We start from the raw sequence: 12,979 nt of genomic DNA on the forward strand, positions 1-12,979 counted from the left end.
GTTTCATTGGAAGGAATAGTGCCCCATTGTTGACATCTATGAAAAAAATAGTGCCCCATTGATGGTGTCAGTAGAGGGAATTTCTGCATATATATATTGTTTTTCTTTTGTTATTGTTATTGTGATGTATTAATAAAAACCCTGTTTTATACATTTTTATAAAATTCTTTTGTACTGACTATGTTATTAACCACACCTATACAATCCCTTGGGGCATTCTCTCCTTTCTGCATTGGTTTTTCAGTAGAGGGAATTGTGCTCCATCATTGGTGTCAGTTGGTGGAATAGTGCACCAAGGGCCACAGTTTGGAGACCACTGCTCTATAACATAGGCATTCATTTTTCTGTAGTCCAAGAATTAGGAGAGCGAATTCGAGTCTGTGGGGTTGATTTACTAAAGGCAAATAGACTGTGCAATTTGCAAAGTGAAGTTGCCCTCTGTAAGTGCAGTTGTTCTAGAGCTTAGTAAATGAGATAAAGCTTCATGTGCAAGTAAAATAAAAAAAAACAGCATTTTTACTTGATTGCATGATGGAAGTCAGCAGAGCTTCTGTTCATTTACTATAAGCTTTGGAGAAGCTGCACTTGCAGAGTGCAACTGCACTTTGCAAAGTACACAGTCTTTTTGCCTTTAGTAAATCAACCCCTGTGAGCTGACACAGGAGGCATGTGGGCAGGTTTGTAATTGTACGAGTTTGGCCGCAATCCCAAAATGCTCTACAAATCTGACAAATCGCACCACGCTTGTTTAGATGCCATTGATTTTCAATGGCACCTAAACACGGGTGAAATTCTGCCACGATTGATGCCCAATAAATAGCACTGCAAGCGCAGCAAAGTGTATCCAGTTTGCTGCGATTTATCGTGTGACAATTGCAGCAGAACCGTACCCGCAAGCTATTGAAAATTAATGGCACCAGAACAAGGGTGGTGCGATTTGTCAGTTTTGCAGAGCGCCCAGCTGTGAACGAGGTCTTATGCCCTGTACACATGGTCGGAAATTCCGACGGAAAAGGTCCAATCGGATTATGTTGTCGGAAAATCCGATTGTGTGTGGGCTCTACCTGACTTTTTCCGTCGGAAATTCTGACGGAAAAATTTGAGAGCAGGATCTAAAATTTGCCGACAAAAAAAATCCAATCAGATCGTTTGTAGAGAATTCCGACAGACAAAGTGCCACGCATGCTCAGATCAAATTACAAGACCAAAGCTATCGGCTACTAGAATCTACGTAGTCCCGTCATACGCAACGAACGTCACCGCGTTCCAAACAATTGGATTTTCCGACAACTTTGTCTGACCGTGTGTATGCAACACCAGTTTCGGACAAAATCCGTCAGAAAAAATTTGACGGATTTTGTGGTCGGAATGTCCGACCGTGTGTACAAGGCATTACAGTTCATATACACTTTTAGTAAACTCATTTTTGTGATCCTTATTATAAAGAATAACAAGTGGATACCTACCTTTGTTGTAGAACAGACATAAGAGTCTTGCAAAAGTTTTCTCCATTTTTAGAAATGTTCTTGAGGTCTTGATATACTTTTTCATACTGACAAAGACAAATAACTTTTTAGCAAAATCTAATTCAGGAACAGTACCAGTGAAATTGCAGAGTACTTAGTCACAATGGTTTATGGCTGGGTGCTGGAACCATTTAACTGACAAAGAATGCAAACCAGAAGACATAACACAGCATGTATCCGTGCTGCACTGCTGCTAAAGCAACCTGATATTAGACTTAAAATGGCACTAAACTCTGATTTAAAAAAAATTCTATTGAAGTATGTATTCTTAAAGTAGATCAATAGTCATAGCATACACTTTTATGTTCTAACATCAGGATTGTAATAATGCAAACAATAGCTATTAGTGGCAATCCAATTTAAAGAGAAAGTAAAACCTTGATCGGTTTTTCCTTATTTCTTCTTCTCTGCAAAGTAAAGGCATAATGTGCTATGGTAGTATGCATCGCATACTAGCACATTATGTGACACTTACCTGCAAGCGAAGCCTGTGCCGTCCCCGCTGCAGCCCGCATCCATCTTTGCCCATCTTCCTCCCGAGGCATGTGCGTGGGAGCTGCAGGTCACGGCACACGCTCCTGAAGAAACGGCATGGGCGGCCGTTCCTTTAGAGCGCATGTGCCGATGATCTCATTAGTGTAGTAAACAGTGAGAATCTCCTAAACAGTGCATGTTTAGGAGATATTTACAATACCTGTAGGTAAGCCTTATTCTAGGCTTACTTATAGGTACAAATGTTACAGGGAAGTTTACAAATTCTTTAAGCGTACTTGAAAGCTCTCCATTTATGTTGTGAGTTTTGCCTGTCTAGTGGCTATCTTTCTCCACAACTTCCTGGATTCCCTGCATGCCCTGAAGCTTATCCTCTGTTGTTTACTTTCAATTTCTAAGAACTACATATCCCATGGTACCCTGCTCCTTGTAAGCCGTGATTCCTGTACTGACTCTGCCGTTTGAAATATAGTACTTGGGGAACTCAGTCAAGTAATTGCTAGACCTTTGTTCCTAATTTTAACTGACAGTCTACTGACTGGAATGGTACCAGGTGATTGGAGAAAAGCCAAAGTAGCACCAATATTTAAAAAGGGGCCAAAAACATCCCTGGGAACTACAGACCAGTTAGCCTAACATCAATAGTATGCAAGCTCTTGGAGGGGCTGATAAGGGACTATATACAAGATTTTAGTAATGACAATGGTATCATTAGCAATAATCAGCATGGATTCATGAAGAATCATTATTTCCAAACCAATCTTTTGACCGTCTATGAGGAGGTGAGTGTCACGACCACTCGGGCACTCCGATCGTATTCAAGGGACTCACCTGTAGAGATCCGTCGTGGAGAACTCGTCGTTTTCCGTTGACGCGCGCTAAAGCCAACGAGCGCATCCGCGTCAACACGAACGCACGCGCACACGCACGTAGGTCACGAACGGGGGCACGTCTACGTGTGAGGGCGCGCTGACCCGTCGTACGTCCGCTTGGCGCCCTAAGGCCTATTTAAGTCACCAGTTCCCTTCCACCCGTGCTGTCCGGTCTACAGCGTGTCCGTGATCCATACTATTCGTAAACCTGAACCTGTTACCTGATTCCTGACTTCCGGCTTGTTCTCTGATTCTGATTGACTGCTGCCTGCCCACGACTCCTGCTTGTTCGACTACGCTTTTGCCTTATCCCTCTGTACCACGCTGATCGTATCCTGCTGACCCGGCCTGTATCTGACTACCGCAGTTCCTGCTACCTACCTGAGTTCCTGTTCTACGGGACGTCTATTCACCAGCCAGTCTCCGCACAAGTGCTTACCTGCTACTGTCAAGTGTCGTTCTCTGTTCCAGCCTGTTGTCTGTGCCAGCTGACCATCTGGACCTTTACCACCTGCCAGGCACTTGTGCCCCCTGAACTGTTGAAGTACCTGTTCCCATCTCCAGGGGTTCAATAGCCAGGGGATACGAGGGGCCGCTCCCTGCATTCCGGGCTCCATCACCAGGTACGTGACAGTACCGGACAGCCATGTCCGAGCCCGCGCAGGGAGCCTCCCCCATGGACGAGCTCTGCCATCATCTGGCCGGCCTTACGCAAGCAGTTAAGAGTTTGCAGGAGGGCTACGGAAGACTGGAGGAACAAGTCCAGGCACTATCTGCTTCAGCACCGGCCGCTCCAGGGGCCCATGCTTCGCCCTCGGTAATTATGTTACCACCGGAACCCAGGGTGCCAACTCCGGAACGATTTACGGGAGTCCGAAGCAAGTTTAGGGCCTTCCGCAATTCCTGCGAGCTGTATTTTGCTTTGCAACCCCGGACCTTTTCTCTGGAAGCGACAAAGGTGGGATTCATCATTTCCTTGCTGACAGATGAACCTCAGACCTGGGCACACCGTCTGTTAGAGCGTAAAGACCCTTCTCTTGACTCCATGGACACCTTCTTTCAGGCCATGTCTAAGCTCTATGAGGACCCCCAATTAGCTGCTACCGCAGAAGCAGCCCTACGTGCCCTGCAGCAGGGTCGTAGACCAGTAGAGGACTACGTCTCGGAATTCCGGCGTTGGAGTGCAGACACGGAATGGAACAACGCGGCCCTGCGTTTTCAGTTCCGCTTGGGCCTTTCCGAGGCCTTGAAAGACGAGTTGGCCCGTGTAGGCATCCCCGGGACATTAGAAGCCCTAATAGACACCTCTATCCAGATCGACAGACGCCTGAGAGAACGCCGCCAGGAACGCTCTTCTTCGGCTACCCGTCCAATCTGGATGCTACCACGGGTGCCTAGTCACCCTACTCCTCCCGTTCCATCTGCATCCACGTTGGACACCCCAGAGCCCATGCAACTGGGCCTCCTGCGCCCGTCTTTGACACCAGAAGAGCGCCAACGTCGCCGGACCAATAACCTGTGCCTGTATTGCGGAGAACCAGGACATTTTGTTCATGCCTGCCCAGCCAAGATACGTAAGTGTCTTCCTGTTCCTCCTGTTCCCGCACCCATGCTGCCTGATAACACTTCTCATCTAGCTGTTCCTGTCCTTTTGCAGCTCCCAGGAAGGACTATCCAAACCCACGCGGTTATTGATTCCGGTGCTTGCAGTGGCTTCCTCGACTCTTCTTTCGCCCGAAGACATAGGATTCCCCTCAGACCAAGGGAAAAGGGACTCTCCGTATACTTGGCTGACGGATCTACCTTAGGCTCAGGACCAGTGACTTTGGAAACTAGTCCTCTATCTGCTGTCATAGCCGGGACTCATCAAGAACTTCTGTGCCTGGATGTTATTCAGTCCCCGCTATTTCCAATCATCCTCGGCATGCCCTGGTTGAAGGCACACAATCCGCGGATTGATTGGACCACCGGGACCATCGAGTTCCTCTCGGACTACTGTCATCTGCATTGCTGCCAGAATCCTGTCGGGGACTCCTCAATTCTCCTCTGTTCCGAATCTGATGATGATGATATTCGACTAGCGGTACCCAAGGAATACCACGCCTTCCTAGATGTTTTCAGTAAAAAGGGTGCAGAGACCCTTCCTCCTCATAGGTCATATGATTGTCCTATAGAACTACTCCCGGGGGCAGAGATCCCCTTCGGAAGAATCTTCCCTCTGTCTGAGACTGAGCTGAGTGCCCTAAAATCTTACCTAGATGACAGTTTGGAGAAGGGGTTTATTCGGCCTTCCACCTCTCCGGCAGGCGCTGGCATCTTCTTTGTCGAAAAGAAAGACCACTCGCTACGCCCTTGTGTGGACTACCGGGCTCTGAATAAGATTACCATCAAAAACCGCTATCCCCTGCCATTGGTACCTGAACTCTTCCAAAGACTGGGATCCGCTAGGTTTTTCTCGAAGTTAGATCTTCGGGGGGCCTATAATCTTGTACGCATCCGGAAGGGTGACGAGTGGAAGACTGCCTTCCGTACCCGCTTTGGGCATTACGAATATTTGGTGATGCCTTTTGGTTTATGCAATGCCCCGGCCACCTTCCAACATTTCGTTAATGATATTTTTAGGGACTATCTAGATTTGTTTGTTATAATTTACTTGGATGATATTCTAATTTTCTCCTCCACTCTAGCCATTCATCGGGAACACGTGAAGAAGGTACTGGCCCGTCTCCGTCTCCACGGTCTGTATGCCAAACCAGAAAAATGTACCTTTGAACAGCAGAGCATTCAGTTCCTTGGCTTGGTCATCTCAGTAAGAGGAGTAGAGATGGACTCCCAGAAGATCTCAGCCATCCAAGATTGGCCTGCCCCCTCAGATAAAAAGGGAGTCCAGCGTTTCATAGGCTTTGCTAATTTTTACCGCAAATTCATTAAGGATTTTTCTGCCATCATTGCTCCCATCACTGGACTGACTAAACAGAACCAAAGGTTCCAGTGGACCCCTGAGGCACAAAAAGCCTTCCAGTCACTGAAGGACCTATTCGTCTCTGCACCAGTCTTGAAACATCCCGATCCTGCTCTGCCATATACCCTTGAGGTGGACGCCTCGGAAATAGCAGTAGGAGCAATACTGTCCCAAAGGCAGGGACCCAAGTCCTTACTTCACCCAGTCGCCTTTTTCTCCCGCAAATTATCTGAGGCTGAGAGAAACTATGATGTTGGAGACCGTGAGCTCTTAGCTATCAAGTCCGCCCTTGAAGAGTGGCGTTATTTACTAGAAGGGGCTACTCATCCAATTTTGATCTACACTGATCATAAAAACCTGGAGTATCTGAAGTCAGCCAAGAGACTCAAGCCTCGTCAGGCCAGGTGGGCACTCTTCTTTTCCCGATTCGTATTCCACATAACGTACCGTCCAGGATCCAAAAACACTAAGCCGGACGCTTTGTCCCGTATGTTCAGTCAACCGGAGAACTCACCTTCTTCTGACACCATTCTCCCGGCGGGGAACTTCCTTCTTCTTCAAGGAGATGTGATCTCTCAGCTCAAGCAGGCGTCCCTAGGCACCATTCCTCCGGCTGGCATTCCGTTATCTTCCAGTGATGGCCTTCTTTGGCATGAAAGCAAGATTTTCGTCCCCCAGACAGCCCGAACTCTGGTTCTGGCCTCCTGTCATGACCACCCCTTGGCTGGCCACTTCGGATCATTCAAGACCCTGGAACTACTTAGACGCACCTTCTGGTGGCCGCGGATGAAGGACGACTGTAAAAAGTACGTACAAGCCTGCACCACTTGCATCCGAAGTAAGGGCGATAAACTAAAGACCTGGGGCCTTCTGAAACCATTACCCGTCCCCGACAGACCATGGAGAATGATCTCCATGGACTTCATTGTGGAACTCCCCCCTTCAGAGAACCATTCCACGATTTTCGTTGTGGTCGACCGACTCACCAAGATGGCGCACTTCTTGCCCATGAAGGGCACCCCTTCAGCCGCGGAGACAGCCAACATTTTTATAAAAGAAATTGTGAGGCTTCACGGCATTCCTGCCAACATCACTTCCGACAGGGGGGTGCAGTTTACCTCAAGATTTTGGAAGGCACTCTGCGAAGCTCTGAAGATTGACCTCCGCCTATCCTCAGCCTACCACCCACAGACCAACGGTCAGACTGAGCGAACAAACCAAACATTGGAACAATATCTTCGCTGCTTTTCGTCCTTCTCCCAGGACGACTGGGCTTCTCTATTACCAATGGCGGAGTTCGCATACAATAATACTGTTCATTCAGCTACCCAGCAATCCCCGTTCTACGCGAACTTTGGATTTCATCCGTTGTTCCTGTCTGGTGACCTTCCCGAGTGTTCCGTACCAGCGGTCCAGAGAAACCTGAACTTCTTCGAGGAGAACAATAAGCTTCTGCAGGAAACCCTGGCCAAGTCACAGGAACATAATAAGGTTGTATTTGATCGCAAAAGAAGAGGGGAGCTGGACCTTAAGGTTGGAGATCGGGTCTGGCTGTCTACCCGGAACCTTAAACTCTCCTGCCCTTCTAAAAAGCTGGGCCCCAAGTTCATAGGTCCTTTTCCAATCAAGAGGAAACTCAACGATGTGGCCTTCGAACTCAAACTCCCGGAATCCTTCCGAATCCACCCAGTTTTCCATGCCTCTCTCCTCAAACCCACCGTCACGGACCTCTTCACCGACAGAATCTCTAACCCTCCGGAACCCGTACTGGTCAATGGGGAAATGGAGTTCGAGGTAGAGGCTATCCTGGATTGCAGGAAGAGGCAAAACCAGACGCAATTCTTAGTCAAATGGAAAGGGTATGGACCTGAGGAAAACTCCTGGGAGCCGGAGACCAATATCCACGCCAAAAGACTTATCCACGCCTTCAAGAGGTCCTATCCGAATAAGTGGGCTCGTTTAGGCATCCGGAGGCTGCCCCTTGGGGGGGGGCAATGTCACGACCACTCGGGCACTCCGATCGTATTCAAGGGACTCACCTGTAGAGATCCGTCGTGGAGAACTCGTCGTTTTCCGTTGACGCGCGCTAAAGCCAACGAGCGCATCCGCGTCAACACGAACGCACGCGCACACGCACGTAGGTCACGAACGGGGGCACGTCTACGTGTGAGGGCGCGCTGACCCGTCGTACGTCCGCTTGGCGCCCTAAGGCCTATTTAAGTCACCAGTTCCCTTCCACCCGTGCTGTCCGGTCTACAGCGTGTCCGTGATCCATACTATTCGTAAACCTGAACCTGTTACCTGATTCCTGACTTCCGGCTTGTTCTCTGATTCTGATTGACTGCTGCCTGCCCACGACTCCTGCTTGTTCGACTACGCTTTTGCCTTATCCCTCTGTACCACGCTGATCGTATCCTGCTGACCCGGCCTGTATCTGACTACCGCAGTTCCTGCTACCTACCTGAGTTCCTGTTCTACGGGACGTCTATTCACCAGCCAGTCTCCGCACAAGTGCTTACCTGCTACTGTCAAGTGTCGTTCTCTGTTCCAGCCTGTTGTCTGTGCCAGCTGACCATCTGAACCTTTACCACCTGCCAGGCACTTGTGCCCCCTGAACTGTTGAAGTACCTGTTCCCATCTCCAGGGGTTCAATAGCCAGGGGATACGAGGGGCCGCTCCCTGCATTCCGGGCTCCATCACCAGGTACGTGACAGTGAGCTACCATCTACATAAAGGAAGGCCCGTAGACGTGGTGTATCTGGATTTTGCAAAAGCATTTGACACAGTTCCCCATAAACGTTTACTGTACAAAATAAGGTCCGTTGGCATGGACCATAGGGTGAGTACATGGATTGAAAACTGGCTACAAGGGTGAGTTCAGAGGGTAGTGATAAATGGGGAGTACTCGGAATGGTCAAGGGTGGGTAATGGGGTTCCCCAGGGTTCTGTGCTGGGACCAATCCTATTTAATTTGTTCATAAATGACCTGGAGGATGAGGTAAACAGTTCAATCTCTGTATTTGCGGACAATACTAAGCTAAGCGGGGCAATAACTTCTCTGCAGGATGTGGAAACCTTGCAAGAAGATCTAAGCATATTATTGGGGTGGGCAACTACATGGCAAATGAGGTTTAATGTAGAAAAATGTAAAATAATGCATTTGGGTGGCAAAAATATGAATGCAATCTATACACTGGGGGGAGAACCTCTGGGGGAATCTAGGATGGAAAAGGACCGGGGGGTCCTAGTAGATGATAGGCTCAGCAACGGCATGCAATGCCAAGCTGTTGCTAACAAAGTAAACAGAATATTGGCATGCATTAAAAAAGGGATCAACTCCAGGCATAAAAGGATAGTTATCACGCTCTACAAGACTCTGGTCCAGCAGCACCTGGAGTATGTTGTCCAGTTCTGGGCACCAGTCCTCAGGAAGGATGTACTGGAAATGGTCAAAGGAGGGCAACAAAGCTAATAAAGGGTCTGGAGGATAGCAGTTATGAAGAAAGGTTGTGAGCACTGAACTTATTCTCTCTGGAGAAGAAACCCTTGAGAGGGGATATGATTTCAATTTACAAATACCATACTGGTGACCCTACAATAGGGATACAACTTTTTTGCGGAAGGGAGTTTAATAAGACACTTGGCCACTCAATAAATTAGAAGAAAAGAGGTTTAACCTTAAACTACATAGATGGTCCTTTACTGTAAGAGCGGCAAGGGTATGGAATTCCTTCCACAGGCGGTGGTCTCAGCGAGGGACATCGATAGTTTCAAAAAACTATTAGGCCTCTTTCACACTAACGTCCCGTTCAGGCCCGCCTGTCAGTTTTTCAGGCGGACCTGAACGGGTGCTCCATAGAGGTCTATGGAGCGTCGGATGTCAGCGGTGACATGTCCGCTGACATCCGACCCGCTCCGATCCGAAAAAGTGTAACGGAGGAAAAAGCTATTTTTCCATCCGTTTGCGGATCGGATCGGGTGACGACGGGCACTGCGGTCCGTCGTCATCCGATCTCCCATAGGGGAGAGCGGCGCTGTGACAGGTCCGTCCCTGCGCAGTGTGCAGAGACAGACCTGTCATCTCCCTGCTCAGCGGGGATCGACGGAGTGATCCCCGCTGAGCAAACGGACATCCACGGGGCGGATCAGAACTGATCCGCCCCGTGTGAAAGGACCCTTAGATAAGCACCCGAATGACCGTAGCATACAGGGATATACAATGTAATACTGACATATAATCACACACATAGGTTGGACTTGATGGACTTGTGTCTTTTTTCAACCTCACCTACTATGTAACTACTATGTAACTATGAATCAAGAAAATGCATTGGGAGCTGAATAACAGGAGTAGGATAGAAATAATTGAAATACAATGTGTAGCACCCCTCCTGCATGGGGTAAAGGAGTTGGCTTACCTCCAGACACAGGAAGAGGGCCAGCATTACCCCAGAGTGGATCTATGACCACAGAGGAGAGCGTCACACAACAATGATAGGCACAGGTCACTTTAGTCTTTTCCATAGCGGCTTCAGATGCATTATTTTGGGGGTGCTGTGCTAGCAGTATAAGTGGAGGAGCTAAGTCCTCATGTGGTTGATTAATGCCAAACAATAACCTCCAGTAGGTGTCAGGGCCAGCAATAAACGCAGCAGCTGACAGGACCAGCAATGATAATCCCCAACAATAACCCCCAGCATGTGTCAGGGCAACCAATTACCTATAGCACAAAATAAGCACAACAACAACCCAAAGCACAATAATAACTATTAGCACAGTAATAATGCACACCACAAGAATGAACCCTGCACAAAAAAAACACACACCTCAGTAGTAACTCCAGCACAATAAAAACCCACATCACAATAATAAACCCAGCACAATAACCCTCACCGCAAAATTAAACCCAGCACAGTAATAACCCCACAACCTACTAATAACCCTACAGCACAATAATGACCCTCAGCACAATAATGACCCTCAGCGCAATAATATTGCCAGATTCCAGAAGCAACCGCAAGGTGTCAAAGGAATAATTTAATGTGCTTCACATTTCACCTGTCAGACACATGTGGTGTTACTAAAAAAGTATCCCTTTATGGCAAAGGGCTTGTAGCGTTGTTTCTTTCCTTCAATGTCTTGCTATGTTATAGACAAAATAGGGGCCTGGAAATTCACTAAAACAAATAAAACCACTGGTTTTAGAGAGGAACTAATATCCACAATACGTACCTCTCCTGCAGCAGGAACCCTGCTAGTGTCGACATCTTCTACCAAGCTTCTTCAGGGTGTCTGGCTACTGCCGTCTCCATTGGCCAGTGTAGGATGACATCACTCCAGTGCTTGTGCAGGAGCTCAGTCATTGTGGCACACACGATCTATGCCGAAATGTAAACTGAGCTGTGCAAGCACAGCTCAGTGTATATTCCAAAGAGAACCATGAGAGGGCAGGTAGGTTTATTTACGACCAATAGAGATATTGCATGCCTCTTCTGCACTAAAGAGCCTGCCAGCTCACAGTTTTCTATTTAGAAGATTTTAGTTTCACTTTAATATTAAAATGTGACTAAATGGATCAACACCTTTCCAATGGTCCTTTGCTGGCACCAGCATCTTCTCCTTTGTGTCAGTTATCGGCCGTCTCTTTGGCTGGAGCGCGATGACCTCAGGCCTACACATCACAAACACTTGCACACTCCTCTCCAGGCCCCAGCTCACCAGGCCATGCCACAAGCTTATATAGCCTTCCCCCAGTATTCAACACTTGCAAGAACCTCCTAGTGGTAGCCAGAAGGGCAAAATAGGCTCAATAGCACAAGATGGTCATCACCCCCATTATTATTGTCTCGAGTGCCAGTGACACCCAGTGGTGGCAGTAGGGAGCTGCAGCAATCCTAAAGTTTGGGGAGAAAACAAATGAGAAAAAACAAAAAAGAAAAACTTCAGGAATTTGTATTGTCAGATTGCTCATTAACACTCATCAAATGCTATGTGCTTCCCACCCAATGTGTAGTCGTTTTTGATGGAGTGATCTGCATATTTTTTCTGGGTCACTAACTCAGAAAGCATGGTCAGTGGTAGGTTAGAATCAGAGCAGGTCAGTTAGGATTTTCAGTAGGAGGTCAGTAAAGGTAAACCCCATATTTCTCCTAGAAATAAGAGTGGCAGACCTGGTCCCACACCCCTTTAAGGCACTCCGTCTTTGAAGTGAAAAAACTGCATCCGGTATGAGATATTTCAAGGATAATGTTATTAAAGCTTATTTAAGCAGACCTGTCATGCTTCATATAAACTACAATTCTTCTCTTTACATAATTGAAGTTGAAAATCAAGAATTTAAACCTGAGTTGAATGTATGGGTTGTGACATATTTGAGCAGCATAATTAACTTTCAAGAGTTAATTATTTCCTGTAAATCTCTGGTTCTCAATTATGCATAGTATGTGGAGTACGCTAATAATTAAAATCATCAATAATCACTGATAATGAACATGCATATTGGCATAAGACAGATTATTTTAATCAAGCGCAGCACAACAAAGAAAATATACTATTTAATACATGGCCGTAATAGCAAAGTAAACACATTTCTGCCTGTTTGCCTTTCCTACTGGAAAAAAAAAGCATTTGTCTACTTACTGCAGATCCTGCAAGTGGATCCCTAGTTTTGAAACGGTGTATCTGATCCATGATGCCAGACTGCTAGGGTGAGGCCAGGAAGGAGCAGTTGATTCCGGGAGGTATTACATATTGGTCACATGGTTACAGAAAGGTTGATATTCGCAGCAATGAGGTATAATAAAAATATTTCAGCAAATAAGCAGTCACCTTACAACGGCCATACTGGGATGTGATAGGCGTTCTTTATCACTTGCTGTAAGGCAGCTGAGCTTTGGGATAAGTAATGTGTGCTTTGTAAAGTAAAGAGTAACTTATTATAAACTGACTGTAATGAAGCCAACTCATATATGGACTTTAGTCCTCTTCTACCTGATAAAGTATATGGCTCATCTTAAGGTGACATTCCACCCCTTTAAATGTTTTCAGCAATAAATACGCTGTTCATCCGGAAATCTGTCTTTTATTTTGATTCTGCAATCATTGATAGACATTTCCACTTGCGTCTT

At 47.0% G+C, this 12,979-nt stretch overlaps 1 protein-coding gene across 1 annotated transcript in view; it reads right to left on the reverse strand.

Moving 5' to 3' along the window:
* NOSTRIN (nitric oxide synthase trafficking) overlaps window positions 1-12,745 on the reverse strand; it is a 121,968-nt gene extending 109,223 nt beyond the window's left edge. The window contains exons 1-2 of the mRNA XM_077447908.1: window positions 12,492-12,745; window positions 1,467-1,552 (exon numbers count right to left, since the gene is read on the reverse strand). Coding sequence (XP_077304034.1) covers window positions 1,467-1,552; window positions 12,492-12,542 — 137 coding nt within the window. The 5' untranslated portion in view covers window positions 12,543-12,745. The remainder of the gene's footprint in view (window positions 1-1,466; window positions 1,553-12,491) is intronic.
* Between the last annotated feature and the right edge of the window lie 234 nt (window positions 12,746-12,979).

The sequence above is a fragment of the Lithobates pipiens genome, unplaced genomic scaffold (genome assembly GCF_037356315.1).
Source record: "Lithobates pipiens isolate NorthernLeopardFrog02 unplaced genomic scaffold, aLitPip1_a1.2 Scaffold_22, whole genome shotgun sequence".
Taxonomy (NCBI): domain Eukaryota; kingdom Metazoa; phylum Chordata; class Amphibia; order Anura; family Ranidae; genus Lithobates; species Lithobates pipiens.